At 32.4% G+C, this 11,656-nt stretch overlaps 3 protein-coding genes across 3 annotated transcripts; 1 reads left to right on the top strand and 2 right to left on the bottom strand.

Moving 5' to 3' along the window:
* Positions 1 to 503: 503 nt before the first annotated feature.
* Positions 504 to 1,409, bottom strand: LOC106338682. Its single transcript, XM_013777603.1, has one exon. The coding sequence runs from the start codon at positions 1,407 to 1,409 to the stop codon at positions 504 to 506; it is 906 nt and encodes a 301-aa protein (XP_013633057.1).
* A 1,720-nt stretch (positions 1,410 to 3,129) lies between these two features.
* Positions 3,130 to 7,732, top strand: LOC106338681. The gene is made up of 3 exons (XM_013777602.1): positions 3,130 to 3,528; positions 3,608 to 3,667; positions 7,724 to 7,732. The coding sequence occupies exons 1-3, from the start codon at positions 3,292 to 3,294 to the stop codon at positions 7,730 to 7,732; spliced, it is 306 nt and encodes a 101-aa protein (XP_013633056.1). The 5' UTR covers positions 3,130 to 3,291.
* A 1,861-nt stretch (positions 7,733 to 9,593) lies between these two features.
* Positions 9,594 to 10,539, bottom strand: LOC106336621. Its single transcript, XM_013775511.1, has 3 exons — positions 10,449 to 10,539; positions 10,066 to 10,266; positions 9,594 to 9,969 (listed from the first exon to the last, which is right to left on the bottom strand). The coding sequence occupies exons 1-3, from the start codon at positions 10,489 to 10,491 to the stop codon at positions 9,602 to 9,604; spliced, it is 612 nt and encodes a 203-aa protein (XP_013630965.1). The 5' UTR covers positions 10,492 to 10,539; the 3' UTR covers positions 9,594 to 9,601.
* Positions 10,540 to 11,656: the final 1,117 nt, after the last annotated feature.

Genomic DNA, 11,656 nt, shown 5'->3' with positions numbered 1-11,656 from the left:
TGCATAGTAAAGACCAGTGGACATTGCGGGCATGGTCTCTAGGATCTTTTTATTGCCTTTGGTGATCAAAGTTATGTTAAGGAATTCTTTGTTTCCTTCTTCCCATGTTTCAAGGTGAAAACCGTTCAACCTTATGTCTTTAAAACTCAATAAGCTTCTTCTAGAGCTTGGGGAATACAAGGCGGTTTTGATCTCTAGGTGAGTGCCTTTGGGCATCATCACATAGGCCTGGCCGTGACCTTCAATCAGGCTGGCCTCACCCGCAATGGTTTGTACCTTTGCACTTTGCAATGTGAGATTCATGAAATACCTTTTGTCTCTAAGGATCGTATGACTTGTGCCACTATCCACCACAAGTATACTCATCTCATCATTCATTTCTATAAGTAAAATTTACTAGACTTTAGAGGCTTTGTAAAAACTTTTATTATAAATGTCATTTCATAAAAATAAAAACACCAAATCAAAGAACATAAAGCAATAAGACAATGTGATTCGAAAAACTAGTCCTTTAGACAATCAGAAGTTTCAAAATCCATTTGGTCATCCTTGTTGTCCCTGTCCGATTCATCATCAGCATCGTACCCATATCCTTTGTTATCATGATCGTTTTCTTGGATCATATTTGCCTCCGGGTTCTTGTTCTTGATACTCTCTTGATAGAGTTCGCACAAGTGCTTTGGAGTTCTGCAGTTCTTGGCCCAATGATTGTCCATCCCGCATCTGTGACATAAGGACTTGGTCGTGTGAGATGGTTTGGATATGCCACCTCGTCCACGGCCATAACTCCCTCGGCCCCGACCGTAATTGGAACCACGACCACGGTTATTGTGGTTTCCTCTTCGGCCGGTTGAGTAGTTATCTCGACCGTTATGATTGTCACGCCTACGCCCCCTGTACCCACCACGGCTATGACCGTATGGTTTCCTGTTGTCTTGGGCATAGTAGGTTTCTTTGGGATCTTTCTTTTCAATGTCATGGGCTTCGGGTAATGGTGCTGTCCCGGCCGGTCTAGCTCCACTGTTCTTCATGAGAAGCTCATTATTTGTCTCGGCCAAGAGTAGACAGGAGATCAGATCAGTGTATGTGGCAAAACCTTTTGTTCTATATTGCTGTTGCAACACAGAATTCGACTGATTGAAAGTGGTATAGGTCTTTTCAAGCATCATCACATCGGACACTTCTTCACCACACAGCTTTAGTATTGAGACGATTTTGAATAAGGCCGAGTTGTACTCATCCACGGACTTGAAGTCCATGAATCTGAGGTGCATCCAATCGTGCCTTGCCTTTGGAAGCAACACCATCTTTTGGTGATCATATCTGTGCCTTAAAGCATTCCAAAGATCCAATGGATTCTCAATCGTCATGTACTGATCCTTAAGACCTTCAATGAGATGATGGCGCATATAACATATGGCCCTGTATCTATTCTTTTCATTCTCATTGCTGTCCTCGATGATAGTATCACCGAGTCCCTTGGATTTTAGACTAATCCTTGTATCTAGCGCCCACTGCAAGTAATTGTCTCCGGAGAGATTAAGGGCTGCATAGTCTCTGTTTGCTATTTTCGACATCTGATCCACATTATCACACAAGCCATTAGATTCATAATGGGATCACGTGGCCGCATGATATATGCAAGCTCGGCCACAACACGTCTTATGCATTTATGATGTTCAAACAATCCTAATTCGACCATGGTGCTATCAAGCAAGCCGCACGGCCATATGAACAATCAAAGGTTCGGTTTATGCAATTCTAAAACTACCATGGTGCAATCAATCCTAAAAACAATTCTACATGTACCAGGAAGTTTTAATGCCACACGGCCATATGGGTTTTAATGCAATCAGATTCAAGATCATGTGTTTCTATATGCTGGCCGATCGGTTTTAATCAGTTGTGAATGCAATACCATGTTCAGATTTATGTAAAACGATCTAAGCATTCCTAGGGTTTCAATCTTTATGATTCTATCAACTTATGTTTAAGGTTTCAAGGCCTTAAGTGTTTTCATGTTCAGACAGATTAATTCAAGCAATCTAAACATTCCTAAACCTCAATTCAAATCAGAAATCAATCAAGATCAATCTTAAAAATCGGCTACATGCTTCCTTTAGGGGTTAGGGTTTTCGATTCCATTGATTAGGGTTTTCCAATTTCAGATTCAATCAATCAACAAACAAGACAGTTTCTAATAGGAATCGATTCATGTTTCTAGTTCTAAAGCTTGTCGATTTTAATCTCATGGTTTCTTTTAAGGTTTCATCAAGACATTGTTTCCATAATGATGGAATTAGGGTTCATCCTGTTCTAGGTTCTCAGATTGTGTTTATACCTTAGTTTAGTAGTGGATTATGAACCGGACCACCAGAGAACGGATGGAACTTCGAGCTGAGATGATCGGACGTCTGCTGCCTCCTATCGGGTCGCGGATGGAGTCGATCGCGGCTGGAGGTGTCTCGGCTGTGAGCTGAACGGGGATCGGATCGTCTCGGGTCGTCTCGCGGGGTTCGGGTTCGATCGCGAGCTGGATTGCGATCCTTCTCGGTCTGGAACGTGATCTGAGAGGCTGAGATGGGTTTCCTGAGTTCTTGATGAACAAGGGACAAGGTTAGGTTTAGGTCTTTGGTTTTGGATCGCCGGCTTGGACTTTTGGGTTTCGGTTTTGGTCTCAGGGTTCAGAGGCTATCGTGCTGATAACGTGTTGTGAACAAGAGATGAAATCGTTTCTATTGTTCTTATTAATCTCTGAATCAAAGTGTTCCCTTATATAGGGGATACAAGGGATAGATAAAAGGAAAGTATCCAAATCATAATCCTAGAGTGAAAAGGAAAACCTCCTAATAGATAAACATGAAAGATAAATGGAAACATGATAAACATAAAGGTGGCCGACTCTCTCTCCCCTTTGGGCCGGCCGACTCCTCTCTCTCTATGGGCCACGGTCTTGGCCTTTGGCTTCTAGCAATCCACATTGTTCATAACAGCGACTACCTTTTTAAGTAATCGATACGAAGCCGTTTAGTGTTATTTGTGAGTGGCTTTTATCAAATTATAAACCAACGGTCACGATCTGCGTAGAGATTTTAGTATTTTATTACCAGTTTTAAATCAACGGCTCGTACATTGCCAGTTACTAGCAAACACTGGCCCAGTTAATAGTGAAAGAGAGTGTGTACTTGTGCTCAGATCAAAATCGAGCCGACACTGTATGTACTGAAACTGAGCTCAGGTTCTGCTGTAATCCTCACCACCACGCAAAGTTTAAAACTTTTGAGATCAAAGATGAAGGAAGACGATGTCTTGCCGGCGGCGACGGCGACAAATCAGAAGAAGGATAGCTCCGATTCGGTCTTGTTCGGAAGAGGACGTTACAAGTTCTTTGCCTTCGCCGCTCTTATGCTTCTTGCGTTTTGGTCGATGTTCACCGGTACAGTCACTCTCCGGTTATCCACGGAAGATCTAAACCGGTTATCGGAAGATATCGGGATCCCAACGAACCACGAGAGCCTAGACGTTTTGGTTTTAACTCTTTTACTTCTCCCTCTTTGTTTAATTCTCTTTTGTCGAGATTTCGAAGCTGAGTTTGTGGGTTTTGTAGGAAATGGAGGAGAGGGAGAGAGTGGTGAAGCATATGTGGGATGTGTATACTAACAGTCTGGTACGCTCTTCAGTAATTGCTTCCTTAAGAAGAATAAAACCTCGATTAGTGGCCTTTTTTATGTTAATTGCGTGTTTTGGATGCAAAAAATAGTAGATGGTAAGAAATGTATATGTATAGGACGATGGCATGGTTAGTGAGCTAATTAATTTCATATTTAAACTTTCATTGATTGTAGGGATTTTATACTTTTGAATATTATTTTTTAAAGTTTATAATTGGAAATAAATTTTATAAAGTATTTAAAAAGGTAGAACGTTAAAACAGAGTGTATCACGGAAAATATATATGCTTGATTTTAGGTGTAGATAAGTAAATTAGTTAATATGTTAGAGATTTTTGTGAACAACCTATAATATTTAAAATATTTTTATTGTTATTAGGAAATCTTTTAATACGTGTGTGGTAGGTATGTATATATATTGAGTTTCTATAATCATCTCGTTTTGGGATATTTTTTTATTCGTTGATCAATATTGTTAAGTTTAGATTTTCGTAACTAATTTTGATAGATATTTCGGTATACAAATTGATTTTTGAATTGTACACCAAGACCAAGTTTGTTGTGAAAACAATTTGTTTGCAATTACTAAACCAATGACTTCGTATGCCACCAAATCGATACTATAATATGTGTTCAACGTTGTAACAAACTATATTAAACCGGTTTGATAGATTGTTGCAAGTACATGTATTTAAAGATTAAACCAATTAATCTATATGCCACAAAATGGATACTACTGTATAATGCTAGGTCTTGGATTTATTATAAAAAACTTCCTAGTACGATATATAATATGAGCACTATCAATAATGGATACTATAATCCGAGGTCTTGGATTTTTTTTAAAAAAAATTCATAGTACCATTTATAATATGAGCACTATCAATATTTATGTGTTCAGAGTTGGGTCATGTGTTGGATAGTTAAACTCATAGTTTTGATATATATGGACCAAGTCCAACGAACCATACTGGTATAGTTTGCGTAGATTAGGAAATGGTTCAGCAAAATAATTAATTTATATATTATTTTAAATAAATACATCTTAATTACTCAGTGGCATGAGATTGTAATTTTTTAGGAAAAGTCAGGGTTATTTTAAATTTGTACTTCAGTTTTAATAGTTTAGATAACCAATTTACTCAATTCGATTGAGTATTCTTTTATTCAAATTACCCAGACGTATTCAAAAAAAAAACTAAGAATACTTAAAAATGTTCATTATATATGGTTCAAACGGTTAGTTTATCCGAAAGTGACCATGAATACAATTTGATTTATTTATTTTTTGTGTCCAAAACATCCATGTTTATCTATAAATTCCTAGAATAACTAACATATTTTATTTATAATTCTAATTTTAGGTAATATTATTATAAGTATAATTACAACTAATATTTTATATACATTTATATGTTCAAATACTCATTCAATTTTTGGTGCGGGTCTGATTCAATATCCATTTTGGATATAGCATATAGCAATTTAAGACATCTCCGAATATATAGATTGTGTCTTAATCGGGATAAGGACCCTGATTTTCAGGTCGGTTTCAAGTAAATGTAGTGTAGGTTTTTTGGGTCGGGTAATATTAACTAATAACGTTAGTAACACAAAATGCTGATTAATGCAAGAAAAATATCATGGTTTCATTTTAAACCCTATTACATATATTTATGTATTATTCTGAAACATGATTACATATGCTATAATTAAAATCTCCATTAGAACATTAAATATATAATAATTTGCACACATAGTATTCTTATAACATTTAAATGTAGATATATATATATACAAATAAATTTGGTCTTTCAAAAATAAACTCATGCTTTGAATTGCGGATCAAAATGTAGTGTTTGTTTTAAAACTAAATCATTTGAGGTTAAGACGTCAAGATCAGATAGGTAACGACCAAAAACTGAGAATTTGATATAAAGTTTGGTGTTTTTAAGAGATTAGAGAAAGGTTTGAGAGTTTTGGTTTGGAAAAAAAAAGTAAGAGCTTTAAGCACCAAGAGGTTACCAAATGAGGAAAATCAAATATGTAGACTTACCAAAACGCTCATATCTGTTATGAGAGAGAGAAAATGAGAGAAAACTCCGTGCATTGTATTTCTGAAGATTCTAAGAATTCTTCTAGCGCATTATATTTTAGAAGATTTCCGAGAATACTTCCTAAATCTGACTAAAATCTGAAAAACCTGCATCTCCAAAACCGTTCATATGGCTTCAAAACAGACAAAATAAATGGAAGATTAGATAGATCTACCTTTATAGAGCACACAAAAATATATATCCAAATTTTATGAATCTACCTTTAAACGAGAGGAAGATGAGAACCATGTAATAAAACACAAGATACATTAGTGAGAAAAACATGTGACAAAAAATAAAAAATTGATAAAAAGTTTGGTGTTTTCAAGTTCAAAGAGGCTGGAGAGAGATTAGTGAGTTTTAGTTTAGGAAAAAGTTAAAAACTTTAAGCAATAAAATGTTACCAAATGAAGAAAAATCAAACATAAATACTTACCAAAACACTTGTTACGAAAGAAGAGACATGGGAGAAAACTCCTCTAGAAAGTCTTCTAGTTCATTATATGTTAGAAGTCTTCCAAAGTTTGACTTAGATACGAAAACCTGTATATCCAAAAACGTTAAAATGGCTTTAAAACAAAGAAAATGAGTGGAATATGAGATAGATCTACCTTTATAGAACACATAAAAATACATATTCAAAACTTGTAGATCTACCTTTAAAAGAGTGGATAATGAGAACCATGTAAGAAACCTACAAAAACAAGATAAATTAGTGAGAAATTCATGAGACTAAGAATGAAAAATTGATATAAAGTTCGGTGTTTTCAAATTCAAAGAGATTAGTGAGATGTTGGAGAGTTTTAGAGTCAGATCCATTATATTTTTGTTACAGCCATTTGAGAGAAATAGAGAGATCTTTTTATATATAGAGACAAAAAATTTCATTTAGGTTAAATATTTTCGATTCAGAAAACTTTCAGGAAAGTCTTATATTAGAAGACTTATTAGAAGACTTCGTGGATGTCTTATATCCCCTAAATATTAACACTATATTCAAATAACTAACTAAATCGAAACAAATACTTTATTAAATTTAAAATCAACTTTAAAAGTGTATACACATAACTAAATACATATATGTCAAACTTTAATTTTTCAAAAAAAATGTTAAGCTTCTAAAATCTAATCCTAAAAATACAAAAAATACTACACATATGTTAATAAACCCTAAACCAAAGAATACTATGACTCGCTACATTCACTCATCTATGTTGAAAACAATTCAATTTTACTATATCTTGATTATATCATTTACAAATGTTTATAACTACGTGATTTCAGTTTTTTTCTCCATAAAATATTTTTTTTATAAAATATATAAATTATATTTAAGATATACAATATGAGAAGATTTACAAAACCCACAAAATACTTTTAGGGTTATATTCGTAAAAATACATTCTGGTTATTTGTTTGGTCATAAAAGGTTGTTTGTATTTTCACTAGTCTTTTGAGTTTTGCATTAGATTGAAGTTGAGATATACTTTTGTATTTAAAATCAAGTTCTAGGTCATATTTGACAATTTTCCCAAAATTAGTTACAAAAAAAGGAAAAAAAAAATAAAACCTTTTTTTAATCCGAAGAAAGCCAATACGAATAGCTATTTGCTTGTTGCTGAAGACATTAAGATGCTAATCAAAATACAAGTAATGTCTTGTAAAGAAATTAATTAGTAATAATGAATAACCTTGTTTTTTTCTAGATTATTGTCTTATTTGGTTAAGATAACGGACTGATATTTCAGAATATAAATTATCAAATTTATTTTATTGTTTAATATAATATAAAAATGACATTTATGTTATTTAAATATTTAATATTTTATATTCAGAATCAAATAAAATTAGTGTATACATTTTAAAATATAGTAAAAATTAATATTTAAATAATAATAAATTTTAGCTACGATTATCTAGTTTATTTGATATCATACATGATTTTTTCTTTTACAGATGGTATAACCTAAATAATTAAGATGATGGATTTTTGAATAATTTAGAAAAAGAGTTTTTCTTTACTTTTTCTCAATGTTTTTAAACCCGACCCGGACAGTGAACCGGACGACTTACTGGGTTGCTGGGTCACTGGGTCGACCGCGGGTGAACCGCAGGTTAATAAATAAATTAATTTTATTATATAATAATATATCAGCTATGTAAATAAAAATATAGAAACTAAAGTTTAATATTTTGTAAATGTTTTTTAAGAAAGGAAAATAATAGTTTGGATATGTATCCACCAAATCACATCAACCAATTTTGGTTCTCTATACCATCGTTCATTTCATTTTCTTCAGGTGGCATAGTGAAATCTTCATCAAAATCTAAAAATTACAAATATAAAATTGAAAAGGGAAAACCTAACTTTTTTTTAATCATCACCTAATTTCTTAATTGGAAATTTATAATATAAAACATAATCTAAAAACATAATTAAAAACTAAAAAAAGAAGTTAAAGTTATTTATTGGTTCAACCGGTATCGGGTTCCGGGTTTTACTGGATTTTTACGGGTTTTTGCGGGTTTCTAAATTTTGGGTATTTCACAAAACCCAAACCGGATTTTTTCTGGGTCACCGGGTTTACCGGTTCAACCGCGGGTCCGAGTCAGGTTTCAAAACACTGCTTTTTCTATTGTAAATAAAGTCAAATCATGATTAGCAAAAAAATAATAATATTTTGGTGTAGGCTTTAAACTTCAAAACTAAAAACACTTAGTGGGGGTTATTGGTTGTTGTATTTTAATGAATTTGAAAAATCTGAACTAAATCTAGTGTTAGTGATTCATAAATTCTATATCAAATCAAGTGTTATTCAATCGTAAGGATTTATTAATAAATTTTATTTTATAATGGAATTGAATGGATTTGTTTGAAATTTTTTGTTAAAAATACAAAGACTCAAATCCGAGGGAAAACCTTCGGTATTTGTAAATACTAATCTGAAAAAATTTAAAAATCTGTATATTTTACTTGAATTTATAAATATTACATGGATTTCTAAATCAATCAAAATATATAAACCAATAACACCTATTTTGATTGATTTAGAAATCCATACAGTATTTATAAATCCAAGTAAAATATACAAATATTCAAATTCTCTCGGATTAGTTTTTACAAATCCGGAGGTTTTCCTTAAGATTTGAGTCTTTGTATTTTTAACAAAGAAATCCATGCAAATCCATTCAAATCCTTTATAAAATCAAATCTATTAGTAAATCCGTATGATTGAATAACACTTGATTTGAATTAGAATTTATGAATCATTAAACCAATAACACATAATTTCAATACACATTTTAAAATCATAGAACCAATAACACTAAATTTAGTTTGAATTTTCAAATCCATCAAATACACCAACCAATAAATAAATAGAGTTGAAGAAATGAGATAAAATCTAACCAACCAGCCACAATGATACATAGGTGATCAATAATCTATTTCCATAACACTAGTCAAATTCACTTTTAATTTAGCTAAGATCATCACAATATTTAAACACATACGTAAAAACTACATTTCCGTGTGTTATTACTTATTAGAAAGTGATTTGCACGTTTGAGATGAATTTGGCATTTCATTTGATGTGCAGGAGAAATTGAGTAAAGCTAGAACCCACCACATCTGACACGTTAATGTTGTGAAATCCAAAGTTATGAAAGCAAAATGAGACATAGAGAATGAAAAAATAACATAACCAAATCCATAGTTTTTGTTTTTTTATTGCTTTAAGTTAAAGTCCATGGTTTTAGCAACAGAAAATCAAAGGAAAGACACAAGAGAAAAACGAAGCAATATAGTGAGAGAAAGCTTGTTTGATTTTTTCTTCAGAATTCACCAAAGATACGGCTAACTTCGGCTGTTCCATTTAGATAAGAAGCTCGTATTTCTTCTGCTCTCTTTCTGGAATCTTCTCTCTCTTTCTGCTTCTTTTCACAAATCGCAAAAGCAGTGTCTACAATTTTACCCCAAGGTGGAAGCTTAACTTCAGAGGAGAATTCTGCTTCCTCAACAGCTGATGGCTGACATACAAGAACATTGACCCAACCTCTCTTTGGCAAAAGACTGAAAGCATCGAGGATGGCTTTGTCTTTTGATAAATCTCCAACAATTAGCAACATATTAAATGGTGTACCACGATTAAACAGAGAGACACCGTATAAGTCCACTAATATCTGCTCCAATATTGTCGTGCCTTTAGAACCGGAAACCATATATAAACATATCATCATCAACATACAGTGACACATGTAAAAGAGAGAAAGATTAGAGAAAGGATTCAACAACATACGAGGCATGCCACAGAACCGAAGTGTATCATCAGTATGACCGATTTTGTCCACATCAGTGTCGCCATATAGCCTCAAACACAATTTACCATAGTAATTCATGTTCATAAGGGTCTGGTTAACGCTCGCACTTATATCTCTTGCATCGAGGCCAACAGGCATCTGACAAGCATTGATGTCCCAGAAGGCTATTGTTTTTGCCCCTGCGAACAGAAATGAAATAAGTAAATTACGAAATAACAATTGCCCATCGTATCCATTAGTTGGTGAAAACCTAATGGTCTAGTTTTATCTAATCAACGAGAGATAAATTTCAAATACCAAAAAAAATAAAAAGGTAAAAACTGAAACAATAGGCAAGATGACAGATCTAGAGAGAACTTACTGATGAATCGACTGTCCTGGCGACTAGTCCTCTTAATAGACATCGGCGAATCAAGGGAGGTGGATAAATGAATCGACCGTCCTGGCGACTAGTCCCCTAGCCGCTCTTATATATTATGGGCTTACACAACCCGAAGCCCAATTTAAAACAAAACCAAAACGAACCGTCTAATATGAAAAAGGTATGCTAAATACCTTACTAACATTGTATTCTGAGAGCGATGAAAAATAAATTTCAGCAATTTTTCCTTTTTCCAACGACAACAGTTTTTTTTCTTTTCAGAAACATTTTTGCTCTTCAATTGTTTATTATTTTTTTCTTAATAATATTTTCTCGGTTCCACTATTTTCCATTTGACAACGATCAAAAAATTTAGGCATTTTTTTCAGAAAAAGAATTTCTAAAATAATGCTACGAATGTTTATGTGTATCCAAAATTCCGAATACAATTTTTCTATCTTTTTTAGATAATTATATTATGAAAATAAAAAACAAATTATTTCAATTATATTCTAGTCACAATTTAATTTTAAAAATAAATTTAATTACAATATTTATACAATTTTTTAAAAGCTAAATTCAAATATTAATTCAAAATTTGTTAACTTAGTTATAAAAATAAAATATCAAAATTAATGTAATACCTTATTTTCAAAGGGGAAATTGTCAAAAATGACTCAAAACTTGATTTTAAATACAAAAGTGTACACTAAATACAATTAAATGCAAAAGTAACTCAAAAGTCTAGTGAAATTACAACAACCTCTTTATGACTAAACAAAAAACATGTATTGAGTTTTACCATTATAACCCTCCACGTGAGAAGACTTCTTTCTTCGTTCAGTAGATCTTAAAAATAATTTAAATTTTTTATAAAATATATTTTGACGGGAAAAAAATTGAAATCATGTAATAATAAACATTTCTAAATGATGTAAGTTTATTTTTACTAAAATTGAATTATTTCAACATAGATGAGTGAAAGTAGATTAACTCATGATAGTCCTTGGTTTAAGGTTTGGTAACATATGTTACAATATTGTTGGTATATTTAGGGTTATATTTTGAAATCTTATCTTTTGGTTTTTAAATTTTTTTGACATATATGTGTTTAGTGATTATCTAATAACTTGATTTAAACACATTCTAAATATCTTAAAAGTTTAAGGAAATGTTTTTTTTGTTTAGTTATTTGATTATAGGGTCTG

The sequence above is a fragment of the Brassica oleracea genome, chromosome C4 (assembly GCF_000695525.1).
Source record: "Brassica oleracea var. oleracea cultivar TO1000 chromosome C4, BOL, whole genome shotgun sequence".
Lineage (NCBI taxonomy): Eukaryota > Viridiplantae > Streptophyta > Magnoliopsida > Brassicales > Brassicaceae > Brassica > Brassica oleracea.
This window is presented reverse-complemented; position numbering and strand designations above follow the sequence as displayed.